The sequence below is a fragment of the Lathyrus oleraceus genome, chromosome 1 (assembly GCF_024323335.1).
Source record: "Lathyrus oleraceus cultivar Zhongwan6 chromosome 1, CAAS_Psat_ZW6_1.0, whole genome shotgun sequence".
NCBI lineage: Eukaryota > Viridiplantae > Streptophyta > Magnoliopsida > Fabales > Fabaceae > Lathyrus > Lathyrus oleraceus.
In genome coordinates this window covers 318027744-318046290 of record NC_066579.1, presented here as the reverse complement: position 1 = coordinate 318046290, position 18547 = coordinate 318027744, and the positions used below count along the sequence as shown (strand labels likewise).

Here is an 18547-nt window from a genome sequence, read left to right as displayed (position 1 = left end):
TCTTCTCAGCCAGCAGCTGAATCTCTTTGTTCTGTGGTGGGGCGCTGTATTGACCGAAAGGTTCGTTGTGCATGGAGAATTGGTCAGCTTCCCGGTCTTTCTCTCTGTCGTCATCGACCCTGAAGAAAGGAGGGAATAGACTGTCTTTCAAATTCTGACCTGGTTGACCACCAGCAGCACCAAACCCACCAGCATTATTCACTATACCCACAGTTGTTCTTTTGCCACCATCTCGAGAACCACCCAGCCCCTGGTTGGAGACACCATCCAGGTTCACACCACTATTAGCAGCAGAAGCCCGCTCGAGCTTCTCGACTTTGTCAGCCAGAGCTTTCTGACCAACTGCAAAACCTTGCATGATGTTGATCAGCTCGTTCATCTTGTCCTTCAGCTCGAGGATATCTGTATTTGGGAGATCCATTAGTCTGGGAGTATTGCGTCGCGTGAAGTATCTGTGAGGACGGGTTGAGTGCAAAGGTACGACTCTGCGAGCACGAGCAATGATTCCTGCAACAATCAAGCATGTTAGAACTGATACCTGCAAAATAAAACACAAGTTATTATGATCATGCATGAATGCAGTGTTTATCCACATGAGGAACACTTTGTCTCTCGATCCTGGTTTCATCGAGACAGATAAAAATTCGGCAGCAACATTCTGACATTCAGCATTTGATTCATCATACAGATCGGAGATATATGATTTAGCAAAAATACCGCCCAACCATGTGTGTGCTGTGTGAGTGCCTACGGGAAAGCAAATAAAGCTTGAAGATCGATCACTGAATGAAAATAATCATCGCATAGCAAAATGCACAATAAGTGCCATAGTCATACATCAAATCAGATACAAATCTCCAGAATCGGGAAAGAAAATACAAGCAAATGAATTCCATCAACATGCCTGACGGTAATCCAACACAAATGACAAAGGTCTAGCCTGATGAGGGTCCCACAGAAGGCCCTATATCATCAACCATCTTCGCGAACTCTGCGGCGAACCTGAGCTCGGTGTTCTCTTGCTGTAATCTCCCCACCTCCTTCTGGTGAATCTTCATCTGCCTGAAATAATGATCTCGCTCAACCTGATAATGATCTCTCTCGGCGATGATCTTCAGATTCTCTGCTTCCTTAATCTTCAGTTTAGCCTCCCACTCAGCAATGAGAACTCTGACTCTGTCATCCCTCTGATCCCTCACGAGAATTTGCCTCCTCTTCTGATCTTCAATGACCTTCGAAGCTCTAGCCAATCTCTCTTTAGTGATGTCGTGCTCCTTTGTTGAAGATGCCAAAGCCTGACTGACCTTCCCATAGTAGGCAGTGTCCATCTCGAAGCGCTTTGCCTCCAATGCATGTCGCTTGTCTTGATCTTCCATCTTCACTCTGATCTCCTGGTTGGCCGTCTGAATCCGAGCAACACTCATCTCCAATTCAGCTTTCTCCGCTAGCAACTGATCTCTGGCTCTCATCATCTCGAGGAATTCTTCCATACTGACAGAAGAACGCGGACCCTCAATCATAGGACACCAAGGATCACCTCCCGGAAACGGTAGATGTGTGATCTCAATCCTCTTCCGAAGCCAATCATCGAATAGAGGAAAATACCGGCTGTTGACCTTGCCAAACAGAACCTTGCCCTTTCTTTGAATGTTACGCCATGACCCAGACACCTGCATCAGCTTGGCCTGATTGCCCTCAACCGGGAAGTAAAAGGACTCCTGAGTCTCACACTCAAGGGGAGGAACTTCCACAGCGAATCCCATCTATCTCCTAAGAAGTGTTGGGTTGTAATTAATGCAACCCTGAACTCCTATAAGAGGCACATTGGGAAAATCCCCGCAGCTATATATAAAATTCCGTCCAGCCAAACCATTATGAGTCCATGCTATATCAGCAACCCGCAAACCCATCAATCTGACCGACCACTTGACCGCAGGATCAAGCGAAGCAAAAACACCTCGGGAAGGCAAATACCCCATAAACCATCTGAATAACATCTGAGCACAACACCTGATCAAACCTCCACGTCTCTTCTCGTTCCTGTTATGAACCGAGTAGTAAACATCTCCGATCAGAGTAGGAATAGGGTTCCTCTGTATGAACAATCTGATAGCATTATGGTCGACAAAGCTCCTCTGATTAGGAAACAGAATGACACCATAAATGCCCACAGCAATCAAAGCACAAACCATCTTCCAATTACCCATAGCAGCATGTTCCTTGGCCTTAGCCTCCAAGAAACTCAAATGAAAACCCGGTAATTTTCCTTTCTCCTTCAAACCTTCTTTGGTCACTTCCGGACTCAAATAAAGAGCACGAGAAATCCCAAGAACATCAGGCTCTCCCCTAATAGCACAGAAAGGAATATGATCTCGGATCAGAATACCCAAAATGCTAGCATAATCCTCCATCAGAGGTCCCAAAAAATAGTCCGGGAACACAAAACATCTCAAGCCCGGGTCATAGAACTGGAGAAGTGTATGAATGGCGCTCCTGTCGCTATCAGTGAGTCTGAAAGCCATCTTCAGAATACCACCGTATGCCTCTCTGAACATCCCCACATGGTCGGGCGTAATCAAGGCTATCATATCTCTCAACTCATCAATCTCTGGGTTGAAGAAGTTGTAGACAACATCGTCCTTCAAACCAGTCCTCATATCTGAGCAGGAAGTCTCTCAACCAGGATCTCGATCAAAAATGTCCCTGCATATGGATAAACATGTGTTAGATGCAAGTAAATGCAAAATGTGGATGATGCTGATGAATGAATGCAATGCATTGTGCCATCCTCCCAGTCATCTGAACATCTGTTGCACTGAAGCCTGATCTCTGAACCGATCGCAACCATCTGAAGGAAAATGTAACCACAAATCCAACTCAAGGTTCCGAAATAAACGGAAGACAGATACATCATCATCATCATCAGACAATCTCTGAGCAGATACCCATAACCATCTCTGAATCGGCCCGGGGAATCCTGAAATAAACGGATCCCCACTGATAAATAACTCGGACAGCACTCCGGCGTCTCTGACATAAATGCCCATAAATCCGACTTATAAATAGGACTCTGATCAACGGAACCAAAAGTCACCATCTGAGCATGCATCTGTAAGAATCACCCTCCCCTCACAGGTAAATTCTAATCAGGTCATCCTAAGGCGGATAATAGTCTCGACAATCAGGCAGAGATACTCAATGGGTTTGCCCTTTCGGGTGTGCCATTGTAGCTCTCCTGAGATCGTCTAAACCAAAGATCCGGGAAATGATCGGTCACCAGAGTCAATAGTTCAGATGAAGTGACACAACCAAAGTGGATACTCCACAAAGGAAGGGCACCATCAAATGAACCTCGTCCGGCTTGTGGTATATCACGTTACAACAATATGCTGATAAAGCAAATGAGGAACGTGAGACCACACTAATCCTAGGTTTATATATATAATTTTTTTTTACATGAGTGTTAATGTAATTTGAATTTTTGTTTACACCCTTAGAATACAACCGATTTATTATAGGTATGTTCATGATATTAACACAATGATTAAGCAATCAAGTAAACATACAATTTTGACATTATATTTGCGGGTAATCTTTATGTGAGTTTTAAAGACTTTCCCATTTAGTTTATTAAATTATAATTGTCTAGTAACTTTGATTGAATTAGTTGAAACAACAAGTTGCAAAAGTAACATTTGTTATTTGAATTTGATTCAATTAGAATTACAAAAGATGTAGTGTGTAATTTTCCATGCGAACTGTTATGGTCGGCCAAAAGGAAGACACTGTTTGGCCAGAAATTTACATACTTGTGATGGTAAATATGTAGTAATTATCAAGTTTATCCATATGGCTAATGATTGATGTCAAAGGCATCCATTATCTGACAGGACTTATTACTAATGTTTGATCATTACGTGAGAGTATCGCTTACAGTTAATTCTTGCAACTAAAGATTGAGAATTGATGGTGTTTTTTGGTATCTTGTCTAGGTCTTATTAAATTTGAATATAAAGAACATTGTGCATGTTTATATGGTTATTTAGCATGCCTACTAATATTATTGTATGTTTGTTATTCTTTTCAATGGATCCAATTGCCACTACTACCGCTCCAAATTTTGTTGCTCAGATTAACTCTATCCCTATGTCAAGTGGGATGAACTTTAAATCTTGGAAAGAATTTGTGGAGATCATTCTTGGATGAATGGATTTAGACTTATCTTTGAGGGATGAGCGTCCCACTGCCACTGTTGAGAATCCAAATGAAACTAAAATAGAAATATGGGACCGATCGAACCGAATGTGTCTCATGATGATCAAAAGATCCATACCTGAAATCATTAGGGGCTCGATTGCTAAGAGTGAAACCGCCAAGAAGTTCCTTGAAACTGTGGAGCAATTCTTTGCTAAAAATGATAAGGCTAAGACAAGTAGTACCTTGTCCAAACTCATTTTAATGGTCTATAAAGGCAAAGGGAACATAAGAGAGTACATCATGGATATGTCTAATCTCACATCAAAAATCAAGGCATTGAAGTTAGAACTTCCTGGGGATTTGATTGTGCATTTAGTTTTGATCTCTCTCCCGACAAACTTTGGGCAATTCAAAGTAAGTTACAATACTCAAAAATATAAATGGTATCTCAATGAGCTCATATCTCACTGTGTGCAGGAGGAAGAGAGGCTAAAGAGATATAAGACTGAAAGTGCTCACTTGGATACTAGTTCTTAGAATAAAAGGAAGAAACTTGCAGGAAATTTTTCTCAAAATAAGAAGGCAAAGGAACAATCTAAGGAGGCCATTTTCTTCTTTTGCAAAAAGGTTGGACACATGAAGAAGGAGTGTTCCAAGTATGTCGCATGGTGTGAAAAAGGGGTAATTTTCTCACTTTTGTTTGTTCTGAATCCAAAGGGATTTAGACTTATCTTTGAGGGATGAGCGTCCCACCGCCACTGTTGAGAATCCAAATGAAACTAAAATAGAAATATGGGACCGATCGAACCGAATGTGTCTCATGATGATCAAAAGATCCATACCTGAAATCATTAGGGGCTCGATTGCTGAGAGTGAAACCGCCAAGAAGTTCCTTGAAACTGTGGAGCAATTCTTTGCTAAAAATGATAAGGCTGAGACAAGTAGTACCTTGTCCAAACTAATTTTAATGGTCTATAAAGGAAAATGGAACATAAGAGAGTACATCATGGATATGTCTAATCTCACATCAAAAATCAAGGCATTGAAGTTAGAACTTCCTGGGGATTTTGTCGCATCCGCGAAAAACAACCGGCGGGCTAAAACAAAACACAAACAGAGCCGCCACCGTGCGTTATTTATCCCAAAAGAGGGAAAGGAAACGCTCAGAGTAAACCTGGGAAAAGCATGGTCTCGCGACCAAAGAGATGGGATCGGGAGTCGGTTACGCAAGGGGAAGGTATTAGCACCCCTCACGTCCGTCGTACTCGACGGGATCCACGCTCTAAAAGAAAGAAAAGGTTGCTAAAACAAACATCACACACACACACACACTGCAGACAACACAGGTGGGGAAAGGGGGAAGAGGGCTCGCTAGGACATCGCGTCATATGCCTACGTATCTCGTTTGGAACGAGAATCAGAGCGACCGTAGTTCGGCTCACGCACGCCGAAATAAACACACGCACAAAAAGGCAAACATGGAACCCGAATGCCAATAGCTGGACTTACATCAGCTTCCGAACCAAACAAACATAATCAGGATACGGACAGCCAATCGCTGGTCTTACATCCATATCCCGACACACAAGAAGAAACAAGCAACAAGTTACTAAGGAGTCAGGCACTCGAGCCTAGCAACTGTCAAGCAAACACACACAAAAAGAGAAAAAGAGTGCCCGGAGAGACCTCGCACGGTCTCCTGCCTACGTACCTCATCTGGTATGAGGATCAGGGCGACGTAGTTCCCCTGAACGGGAAAGAAATTCTAACCAGACACAAAGGGAGACACGCTACTAGGGAGCTGGACTCGAGCCTAGATGTTATCATGCATCATTGCCCTATGTTATGGTTTCTATCTACTTGCACAACAGCAAGCTAATCCTAACCAGGAAGAAGCAAAGCATGCAAGCATAAACAAAGCAAAGCAGACATTTCAAATAGCACACACTATATCCAGTCAAAGTGGGCTCAAACAAAGGGTTAGACTGCCAAGGCAAGTCAACTGTGTCAGGGTGGTGTTAGCTCTTAACCCTGACATTGAGAGTCAGGGTGAAGCCAGATGAAAGGTGAGTGAAGATTAGACTTCACAGCTCTTATCCCTGGTCAGGGAGAGCTTCAGACAATGAAGTGTGGGTCCAGAAAGTGGGAACCCTTCTACACTTAAGACTCTGACTCAACTGTACAATTGTACAAGATCTTGGGTTAATGTCCCAATGCATCAACACAGTGGTGTGAGCAGAGGGACGACTCAACAGAATAGAAGGAGGTGGATTACACACCTCTTGTGTCTGCCAATTGCCTTAATCAAGGTCTTTACCTGCTTGGGGACAAAAATAAACAAGCACAAACATCGCCTCTTAAGGAGGACTTCAGACAGTTGCCTGGCCAAGTAACAGGCCAGGTCTTCCAGACTACATGGAGTTAGTGATTCTACCTCAATTGGTTTACACAACCAAGCAGCAACACAAGCAAGTTCTTAAAGAACTATTAGCAACTAATGTACCTGAAATTAATCAAATACAATCAGTATACCAATCACAAAACCAAACAGCAAATGGTTCACAGGTAATCTGTACAGTCAAACAACAATCACAATGCACAAAGGTGCAAGCCATGAGGCACAAGACCAAGTTTTAAAACCTACAAAACAAATCCAAAGTTAGTCATTAACAAGCAACAAGTCAATTCCAATGGAAGCACATCACCAAGCATAAGCACTTGTGCTTTTAACCTGAAACACAACTCAAAAGTGAGAACCAAGACCACTAGGACAAACCTAGGGTCAAAAGGAGGTGAAAAATTCAAAACAGTAAGTGAAAATTATCCAAAATCACAATCACACAATCAAGAATCAAATCCAATTGGTCTCATGTTTATATCATTCATCATCATCATTTCAAGAACAAAATAGCACAAAACATGCAATTTGCAACCTCAAAGGACCAAACAGAATGACTCAACTCAAATCCATATCAAAACCTTTCAATAAATTCCACAAAAATTCAAGCCTAAACATAACACATTCAATGAGCATCATATCAAATTTCATGCTATTTGGACAAGATGAAGTAGGTCAATGAAAATCAGAAAGTCCAGACAAGTTCAAGCAAGCTCATACAAAGCATCAAAACAAGCATCAACTTCCACCAATCATAAAACAGTGACAAAACATGATAAATGAATGGGATCAAAGCCAAGATGACCTATAATGTGTCTAGAATAAACATGTCAAATTTCACACCCATCCAATTAATGACCAGAATTTCACAAGCCAAATACAAACATGTGTCACAAAAAATCAACAAATGACCAAACAGGGGAGAAAATTCCAATCAAATAGGAAATGCAATCAATAAATCCAGAAAAATTCACATGTATTCTCAACATCCATATGATCAATCTTGCAAAAATTCAGCTCAATCCAATGTCCACAAGCATGGCAAATAAAATCATGAAGTTGCACATATCATGGTGTGACACAAATTGTCACACCTCTATTCGAAAAATCATATCTCATCATCCAGGAACTCAAAAATTACAAATCATACATCAAAATCACCAGAAAAGAGTCCAGAACATGCATGTAAAATTTCACACATTTTGGATAGGGCATCAAGATTTCATGATCAAAATGGTGAGACATACACACAAAGCATACATTCAATCAAACCCTAGGCATTTTATTTTTCCACACGTGCACAAAAATATTAAAAATCACCATAAAAAACTACACATCACAAGGAGAATGGTGAAAAAAACCTCATCAAATTTGGATTAAAAATGAAGAACTTATGGATTTTTGAAGATCATTGATCAAAAATGAAATAAAATTGGAAAAGAAATGAAATAAATATGTCACAGTGGCAAAATTGTAATTATTGGGCGCCAGGAGTGGAACGCCGCGTTTCACTAATGCGGTGGCGCCATACTATAGGCTCTGTACCGCGGGAAACACCAATTCAAACTCATGGCAAGGAAATTTGGATCAAACGCTATCTGAAGCGTGTTCTTCACCGTGTTCATCAAACAAAATCCAGAAAAATCACCAAGAACATTTTTCAACCAAAATCATCGTGCCATATGTAACACCCTTCTAAAAAACCCCAAAATTAAATTAAAACATCAAAACATAAATCAGAGTAGATATGCAATTTAAGGGTGTCACACTTGACACTTCACACCGTTTTCCAAAATATCCTGTCATGCTCATTTATTTAATCAAAATAAAACATTTGCATAATTCGCAGCGGATAAGGTCTAACAACAATGCAAAACATGTAACACATTACATGTAAACTTGTCCAACAATCATCAATGAAAAACAAGTAAAACATCCCGTCCCGATGTTACATCTACCAGAGCATGACCCACTAAGGAACTACACTAGACTCCAAGGACTAGCTTCTACTCAATCACTGCTCGTTACCTGAAACATAGTTGTAAGGGTGAGTTCCTCAATCGATATAATAAGCATTATAAAATATCATGTAATGCTAAGTAATTTAACACATATCATCACCCTAATCAGAATCACACATTCAGCAACGGCAACATCAACTCATAATCATAATCATACTCAACACCAACACAAAACAACACGTATAATATTGGAATACATCCATTCATATTATACGCCATACATACATACATTATGCAATGAGACTCCATGCATGCGGTACCGACTATTCGTGAACATATAGTTCAACCTCACCGATCAAATCCAGATACGGCTACCAAGCTCACTAGTCCCACTCATTTGAGACCTAGTGACTCACTCACTAATTCCTCACCATGGGAATCAGCTACCACCCCAAGGGCTATGATATGCACGCTAATCACCTAGCATGCAAACATCAACAACAATCCACAATACTCACTCACTAATTCCTCACCATGGGAATTAGCTACCACCATAAAGGCCACAATATGCAAGCTAAATCACTTAGTCATGCAAACATCAACAATCATCCACAATGGACATATGCTCACACTCTAAGCCATAAACAGTCCATTCATAATTTCATACATGATAGATACATTCACAACATTATGCATACCATCGTACATCATCAACATATTTACCACATAATCATATCATGTCATACCACATAATCAATCGCAGTATTAGCACACTCTACTAATACCTATACTGCTCAAAACAACGGGAAATGATCCCTACTCTATCATACATCAGCTAAATTACATTACTCAGCTGAACAACCAAAAACTGCACAACAACAGCACAGAAAAATCACAATCCTGCCCATACGCGTATTGCCTAGTCCCATACGCGTATGGCCCATCTCCTGACCAAATCCCATACGCGTAACACCATCTCATACGCGTATGCTACGCGTAACACCTCTCCCATACGCGTACCAACAGAGACAAAACTACGTTAGAAATATCATCTTCTTCATCCATACGCGTATGGCCTCACCCCATACGCGTACCACTACAGGTTACGCGTAATACGCGCGTATGGCACGTATCAGCGCCAATTCTTCCCTCTCCAAGCCACCTCATACGCGTATTGCCTAGTGCCATACGCGTATGACCAGAAACCAAGTTTCAGATCTGCTATGGGTTTTTCTCTGCTACGAGATCCCTCAGATCCAACCTCCCACAGTCCAATTTTACACAGTATTCGTTCATATCATCTAACACGAATCATACCCTATTCGATTTCACAAATTCTAACATTATTACATCTAATTCCTACGAATTCCCTTCAATTATAATCCAAATTTCGTTCATCCAATATTTCACAAATTCCAGCATACATCATTCTAATCAGAGTCAAATCAATGGTTTATCACTACCCATTACATGTTAACCCATAATACCCATCAAACGACGATAAACCCCCCTTACCTGAGTTAATCCGGCAATCCTTCAGCTTCAAGCTTTTCCTCTCTTCAACCCTCGTTCTCTGGCTCTTTGCCCTTTTCCACTTTAGAGTCGTTTCTCTGTTTTCACGTGAAAACCCCCTTTTTACCAAATGGGACCTTTTTATTTCCAACTCTATTATTTCAATAAAATAATAATAATAATAATCCAATAATAATAATCCAATTATTTAATTAAATTAATAAATATACTATTAATTTAAATTAAATAATTATCCTTATTTTATCGGGGTGTTACAACTCTCCCCCACTAAAAGAGTTTTCGTCCTCGAAAACATACCTCAAGCGAATAACTCCGGATAAGACTCCTTCATCTGACTCTCAAGTTCCCAAGTCACATTGCCACCTGCTGGTCCTCCCCAAGCTACCTTTACCAAAACAATCTCTCTACCCCGCAACCGCTTCAACTCTCGATCCTCGATCCTCATAGGTGATGTTTCAACAGTCAGGTTATCTCTCACCTGTACATCATCTACTTGGACCACATGCGACGGATCATGAATGTACCTCCTCAACTGAGACACATGAAAAACCTCATGCAAATTCGCAAGTGACGGCGGTAAAGCGATACGATAGGTACCTCCCCTATCCTCTCCAAAATCTGATAAGGACCAATAAATCGAGGTGTCAACTTCTTCGACTTCAAAGCTCGACCAACCCCAGTTATCGGAGTAACACGAAGAAACACATGATCTCCCTCATGAAACTCAAGTGACTTCCTCCTCTTGTCGTGATAACTCTTCTGACGACTCTGAGCAATCCTCATCTTCTCCTGAATCATCTTAATCTTTTCCGTAGTTTGTTGAACAATCTTCGGTCCAACCACAGCACTCTCACCGGACTCATACCAACATAAAGGTGTCCGACATCTCCTACCATACAAAGCTTCAAACGGTGCCATACCAATGCTCGAATGAAAACTATTGTTGTAGGTAAACTCAATCAAAGGTAAATAACAATCCCAAGCACCTCCCTTTTCCAAAACACAAGCCCTCAAAAGATCCTCCAGTGACTGAATCGTCCTCTCAGTCTGACCATCAGTCTGCGGGTGATATGCAGAACTCAATCTCAGCTTAGTTCCCAAAGCCCTCTGCAAACCTTCCCAGAACTTCGATGTAAATCTAGGATCTCTGTCCGAAACAATACTCGACGGAATACCATGCAAACTTACAATTTTTTCAATATACAACTCGGCTAATCTCTCTAACGAATAATCCATTCTGATCGGAATGAAATGAGCCGATTTTGTCAACCTGTCAACAATCACCCAAATAGCTTCAAAATTCTTAATTGTCCTCGGTAAACCAGAAACAAAATCCATACTGATACTATCCCACTTCCACTCTGGAATAACCAACGGTTGCATTAGCCTAGGCGGCTTCTGATGCTCGATCTTTGACTTCTGACAAGTCAAACAAGAATAAACAAAACTCGCAATTTCTCTTTTCATTCCCGGCCACCAAAATAACTTTTTCAAATCATGATACATCTTCGTAGCCCCAGGATGAATACTCAGGCCACTACGATGTCCTTCCTCAAGAATACTCTTCTTAAGTTCGATAACATCCGGAATACACACCCGATTACCAAATTTCAAAACACCATTCTCATCAACTCTGAATTCACCACCTTGACCTTGATTCACTAGAGTCAACTTATCAACCAAAAGCACATCGGATTTCTGACCCTCTCTAATCTCATCCAGAATACCACTCGTTAACTTCAACATTCCCAATTTAACACTATTGTGAGTACTCTCACACACCAAACTCAAGTCTCGAAACTGCTCAATTAAATCCAATTCCTTAACCATTAACATAGACATATGCAATGATTTTCCGACTCAATGCATCAGCCACTACGTTTGCTTTACCCGGATGGTAATTCAAACCAAAGTCATAATCCTTCAGAAACTCTAACCATCTCCTCTGTCTCATATTCAGCTCTTTCTGATCAAACAAATACTTTAAACTTTTATGGTCACTGAAAACCTCGAATCTTGACCCGTACAAATAATGCCTCCACAACCTCAGAACAAACACCACAGCTGCCAACTCTAAATCGTGTGTCGGATAGTTCCTCTCATGAACCTTCAGTTGTCTCGAAGCATAAGCTATAACCTGCTTATTCTGCATCAAAACACCACCCAAACCCAACAATGAAGCATCACAGTAAACCTCAAATGGTTCCGACGGACTTGGTAATATCAGAACAGGAGCAGTAGTTAACCTTCTCTTTAACTCTTGGAAACCTTCTTCACATTTTGAGTCCCAAACAAAAGCTTGCCCCTTTCTAGTCAACATCGTCAACGGTAATGCCAACTTAGAAAATCCCTCAATGAATTTCCTATAATAACCTGCAAGTCCAAGAAAACTCCTTATCTCAGAAACTGACTTCGGAGCTTCCCACTTAGATACCGCTTCTATCTTAGAAGGATCAACAGCAACACCACCTCTTGAAATCACATGACCAAGAAAACTAACCTCTTCTAACCAAAATTCACACTTGGACAGTTTAGCAAATAACTTCTTTTCTCGTAGAACTCCTAAAACCACTCTCAAATGTTCAGCATGCTCTTCTTCAGATTTCGAATACACCAAAATATCGTCAATAAACACCACAACAAACTTGTCTAGGTACGGATGGAAAATCCTATTCATATACTCCATAAATACCCCAGGCGCATTAGTCACACCAAAAGGCATTACAGAATACTCATAATGTCCATACCTTGTTCTGAAAGCAGTCTTCTGAATATCCTCAGTTTTCACACGTATCTGATGATACCCCGATCTCAAATCTATTTTGCTGAACACATTCGCACCAACCAACTGATCCATCAAATCATCAATCCTCGGCAAAGGATACCGATTCTTGATCGTCACTTTATTCAGTTGCCTGTAGTCCACACACAACCTCATAGTACCTTCTTTCTTCTTAACCAATAACACTGGTGCGCCCCACGGTGACACACTCGGACGAATAAATTTCTTATTCAACAGATCTTCCAGCTGAGTCTTCAATTCAGTTAACTCAACAGCAGACATACGGTACGGAGCCATCGATATCGGCCTAGCACCAGGTACCAAATCAATCGAGAACTCAACTTCACGCTCTGGCAGCAATTCATTCACTTCTTCAGGAAACACATCAGGAAAATCACACACCACGGCTAGATCGCAAATCACCAGTTTATCTTTAGCCTCCAAAGTCGCTAACAGCATAAACAACTCTGCCCCATCTGCTACTGCCTCATTCACCTGCCTTGCTGATAGAAACAAACTCTTTCCTTCCTCAATCTCAGGAAAGATCACAGTCTTATCAAAACAGTTGATATAAACTCGGTTAGACACCAACCAGTTCATACCCAGGATAACATCAATCTGCACTAGTGGAAGACACACTAGGTCCATCCCAAAGTCTCTACCAAAAATACTCAAAGGACAATTTAAACAAACTGAAGTAGTAGTCACTGAACCCTTCGCAGGAGTATCAATCACCATACTTCCATGCATCTCAGATATCTCTAATTTAAGTTTCACAGCACAATCCAAAGATATAAAGGAATGAGTCGCACCTGTGTCAATAATAGCTACAAGAGGAAAGCCATTAATATAACACGTACCTCGGATCAAACGATCATCTGCAGAAGTCTCAGAACCCGATAAAGCAAAGACCTTGCCTCCCGACTGGTTCTCTCTCTTCGACTTAGGACACTGTGGGCTAATATGACCCACCTCTCCACAGTTGAAACAAGTCACAGTCTTCAACCGACACTCTGCCGCCAAGTGACCACCTTTTCCACACTTAAAACACTTCTTCTCATTACTGGTACACTCATGGATACGATGTCCAGCCTGACCACATGTGTAACACTTAGCAGGGGCACTGGAATCTCCCCCACTAGGTCTCCTCATCCCACTCTGTCTCTGGAAACCTTTGCCAGCTGCATACGGTTTCCCACGATCATTCTGATTCTTGCCTTTCCTATCAACCCTCTGCTGATAACTCTCCGCTCTGGCCTTGGTATCCTGTTCAAAAATCCTGCAACAGTCGACCAAGTCAGAAAACACTCTAATCCGCTGATATCCAATAGCCTGCTTGATCTCAGGACGCAACCCGTTCTCAAACTTCACACATTTCGAAAATTCCCCAGCAGCCTCAGCATAGGGAGTGTAATACTTCGACAGCTCCGTGAACTTAGCAGCATACTCAGTAACAGACCGGTTGCCCTGCTTCAATTCTAAGAACTCTATCTCTTTCTTTCCTCTGACATCCTCTGGAAAGTACTTCCTCAGGAATCTCTCCCTAAACACCGCCCAAGTGATCTCAGCACTCCCAGCAGCTTCCAACTCAGTGCAGGTAGCAACCCACCAATCATCTGCTTCCTCTGACAGCATATGCGTACCGAACCTGACCTTCTGGTTATCGGCACACTCAGTCACTCGGAAGATCCTCTCGATCTTCTTCAACCACTTCTGAGCACCATCTGGATCGTATGCTCCCTTGAACATTGGAGGATTGTTCTTTTGGAATTCACTCAGTTGACGAGCAGCTCCCAATCCCACAACATTCGGATTCCCTCCAAGTACTCCAGCTAGCATACCCAGAGCCTCAGCAATCGCAGCATCGTCTCTACCTCTTCCAGCCATCTCTATTCTGAAAGCCCAACAAGCTAAAACAATAAGTACTGATAGGGTTACACAACACCTATCCCGTACAGGGAAACAGAATAATTACGACTCGACTCGACCGACTATGCTCTGATACCACTAATGTAACACCCTTCTAAAAAAACCCAAAATTAAATTAAAACATCAAAACATAAATCAGAGTAGATATGCAATTTAAGGGTGTCACACTTGACACTTCACACCGTTTTCCAAAATATCCTGTCATGCTCATTTATTTAATCAAAATAAAACATTTGCATAATTCGCAGCGGATAAGGTCTAACAACAATGTAAAACATGTAACACATTACATGTAAACTTGTCCAACAATCATCAATGAAAAACAAGTAAAACATCCCGTCCCGATGTTACATCTACCAGAGCATGACCCACTAAGGAACTACACTAGACTCCAAGGACTAGCTTCTACTCAATCACTGCTCGTTACCTGAAACATAGTTGTAAGGGTGAGTTCCTCAATCGATATAATAAGCATTATAAAATATCATGTAATGCTAAGTAATTTAACACATATCATCACCCTAATCAGAATCACACATTCAGCAACGGCAACATCAACTCATAATCATAATCATACTCAACACCAACACAAAACAACACGTATAATATTGGAATACATCCATTCATATTATACGCCATACATACATACATTATGCAATGAGACTCCATGCATGCGGTACCGACTATTCGTGAACATATAGTTCAACCTCACCGATCAAATCCAGATACGGCTACCAAGCTCACTAGTCCCACTCATTTGAGACCTAGTGACTCACTCACTAATTCCTCACCATGGGAATCAGCTACCACCCCAAGGGCTATGATATGCACGCTAATCACCTAGCATGCAAACATCAACAACAATCCACAATACTCACTCACTAATTCCTCACCATGGGAATTAGCTACCACCATAAAGGCCACAATATGCAAGCTAAATCACTTAGTCATGCAAACATCAACAATCATCCACAATGGACATATGCTCACACTCTAAGCCATAAACAGTCCATTCATAATTTCATACATGATAGATACATTCACAACATTATGCATACCATCGTACATCATCAACATATTTACCACATAATCATATCATGTCATACCACATAATCAATCGCAGTATTAGCACACTCTACTAATACCTATACTGCTCAAAACAACGGGAAATGATCCCTACTCTATCATACATCAGCTAAATTACATTACTCAGCTGAACAACCAAAAACTGCACAACAACAGCACAGAAAAATCACAATCCTGCCCATACGCGTATTGCCTAGTCCCATACGCGTATGGCCCATCTCCTGACCAAATCCCATACGCGTAACACCATCTCATACGCGTATGCTACGCGTAACACCTCTCCCATACGCGTACCAACAGAGACAAAACTACGTTAGAAATATCATCTTCTTCATCCATACGCGTATGGCCTCACCCCATACGCGTACCACTACAGGTTACGCGTAATACGCGCGTATGGCACGTATCAGCGCCAATTCTTCCCTCTCCAAGCCACCTCATACGCGTATTGCCTAGTGCCATACGCGTATGACCAGAAACCAAGTTTCAGATCTGCTATGGGTTTTTCTCTGCTACGAGATCCCTCAGATCCAACCTCCCACAGTCCAATTTTACACAGTATTCGTTCATATCATCTAACACGAATCATACCCTATTCGATTTCACAAATTCTAACATTATTACATCTAATTCCTACGAATTCCCTTCAATTATAATCCAAATTTCGTTCATCCAATATTTCACAAATTCCAGCATACATCATTCTAATCAGAGTCAAATCAATGGTTTATCACTACCCATTACATGTTAACCCATAATACCCATCAAACGACGATAAACCCCCCTTACCTGAGTTAATCCGGCAATCCTTCAGCTTCAAGCTTTTCCTCTCTTCAACCCTCGTTCTCTGGCTCTTTGCCCTTTTCCACTTTAGAGTCGTTTCTCTGTTTTCACGTGAAAACCCCCTTTTTACCAAATGGGACCTTTTTATTTCCAACTCTATTATTTCAATAAAATAATAATAATAATAATCCAATAATAATAATCCAATTATTTAATTAAATTAATAAATATACTATTAATTTAAATTAAATAATTATCCTTATTTTATCGGGGTGTTACACCATACATCAAAATGACCGGCGTTCAACATACATTACGAATATGGCAAGCATTTGACCTAACTCTAATCATATCAACGGGATCGAGCGAAAATAGTTTCCTAGGTCAAAGTTCAAATCATGATATCTCATTCAAAACCTAACGAAAATCAATGATACAAGTTGCATCGTGTTCTACATCACAAGATCTACCTAAACCACATCAAGATTTTGAGAATTATTGAGGTCGAGTTCTAACCTCTTGATGAAGCAGCTGTTGGAATCGCGAGCTTCAATGTCCAAAAGTTGAAAACAGATGATGCTTGATGATGTAGGAAGTGAATGAAGTACGTGTCTCAGCTCAATTATGCTCCAGATTGAAGAACTTTCAATTTGCCATGGATGAGTGAGATTGCAACAGTCACGATTCTTCAACGTTCGGCCACGATTTTTGTTGAAACAGATGTACACAAGCACTTGGAGATGATGGATCCAACAAGAATGAACACAATTGATGATGAATTCGATGAAAAATAGTGAAAAAAGTGTGTGAAAGTGTGAAGAAAATTGAGAGGTTTTTGGAGGGAAAGTTTGTTAGATCTGAAATTGTGATTGTGATTACCAATTTCTGTTGTGATTATCAACTTATACCATGCCCTAATCCACTTGTTAATCACAATTAGCAAAATGAAGAGAAATTAGCAAAATGCTCTTTATGTGTTTTGGCCAAAATGTCCTTTTCCAAACCAGTCAATGCAACAGTACAATAGCAATGCAAACAAGTTCTATTTGGTATTTAGAATGTGTTGGAATAGGCTTTGTATGGAAATCACATGTATTTTGGAAATTCACCATTTTTCCCACCAATTTTCAAATAGTTCACTTGAAAAATGACATTTTGCTATGATGATTTTTGATGAAATGTGATGATGCATCATGAAAGTACATGTCAAATGTGGTTTGCTCCAAGAAAGATCACCCAATTTGGCCATTCCATGTGAAAGTTATGGCACTTTGAAAATCAACATTTTCTGAAAATGGTTTGATCATAACTTGCCAACCACACATGAGAAATGAGTGTTCTTGGACTTTTTGGAAAGGTGAGAGCAAGATCTACAACTTTCATGTTGAACAAAATTTCATTTGAAACATTTTTGGACACGTAATTTTGAGGTGAAAAACTTTCCATTTTTGGCAGTTTTCAATTACAAGTCACTTGCTATTTTTGGAAACTTTCCATCTGACCTTATTTTCTTCATTCTTGATGTTTGAAATGCCAAATGAAACTTGTTTGGACATGAATGAAGTGTCTCTCCCTCTCCCACCTCCAAATCCATCAATTCAGGCATAGTTGACCACAGTTGACTTTCTTGACTGACAGATGAATTTGGCTATGCACTGATCAAGTTGAGCCTCAAACTCCTGATGAAATGGCTCAATGATGAAACCCTAGCTTCCATAAGCTAAATATAATCACATGATGATCCCCATATCCATTATAGACCCCATCTCCTTGCCAAGCCCTGATTGGCCCAATACAACTGATTCAACTGATTAGGGTTGACCAGTGGTCAAAACCCTAATCCCAAGGTATCTGATCAATCTCTTGGATGATATCAAG

At 40.7% G+C, this 18547-nt stretch overlaps 1 protein-coding gene across 1 annotated transcript; it reads left to right on the top strand.

Annotated features, from left to right (window-relative positions):
• Positions 1–4206: 4206 nt before the first annotated feature.
• On the top strand, positions 4207–4734 carry LOC127104820 (uncharacterized). Its single transcript, XM_051041972.1, has one exon. It carries the CDS (start codon positions 4207–4209, stop codon positions 4732–4734), a length of 528 nt encoding a protein of 175 aa, XP_050897929.1.
• The last annotated feature ends 13813 nt before the right edge of the window (positions 4735–18547 follow it).

Bases quoted from the DNA above. Each gene is read 5' to 3' on its own strand.
- LOC127104820 (XM_051041972.1), top strand. From the start codon at position 4,207: ATGGATTTAGACTTATCTTTGAGGGATGAGCGTCCCACTGCCACTGTT.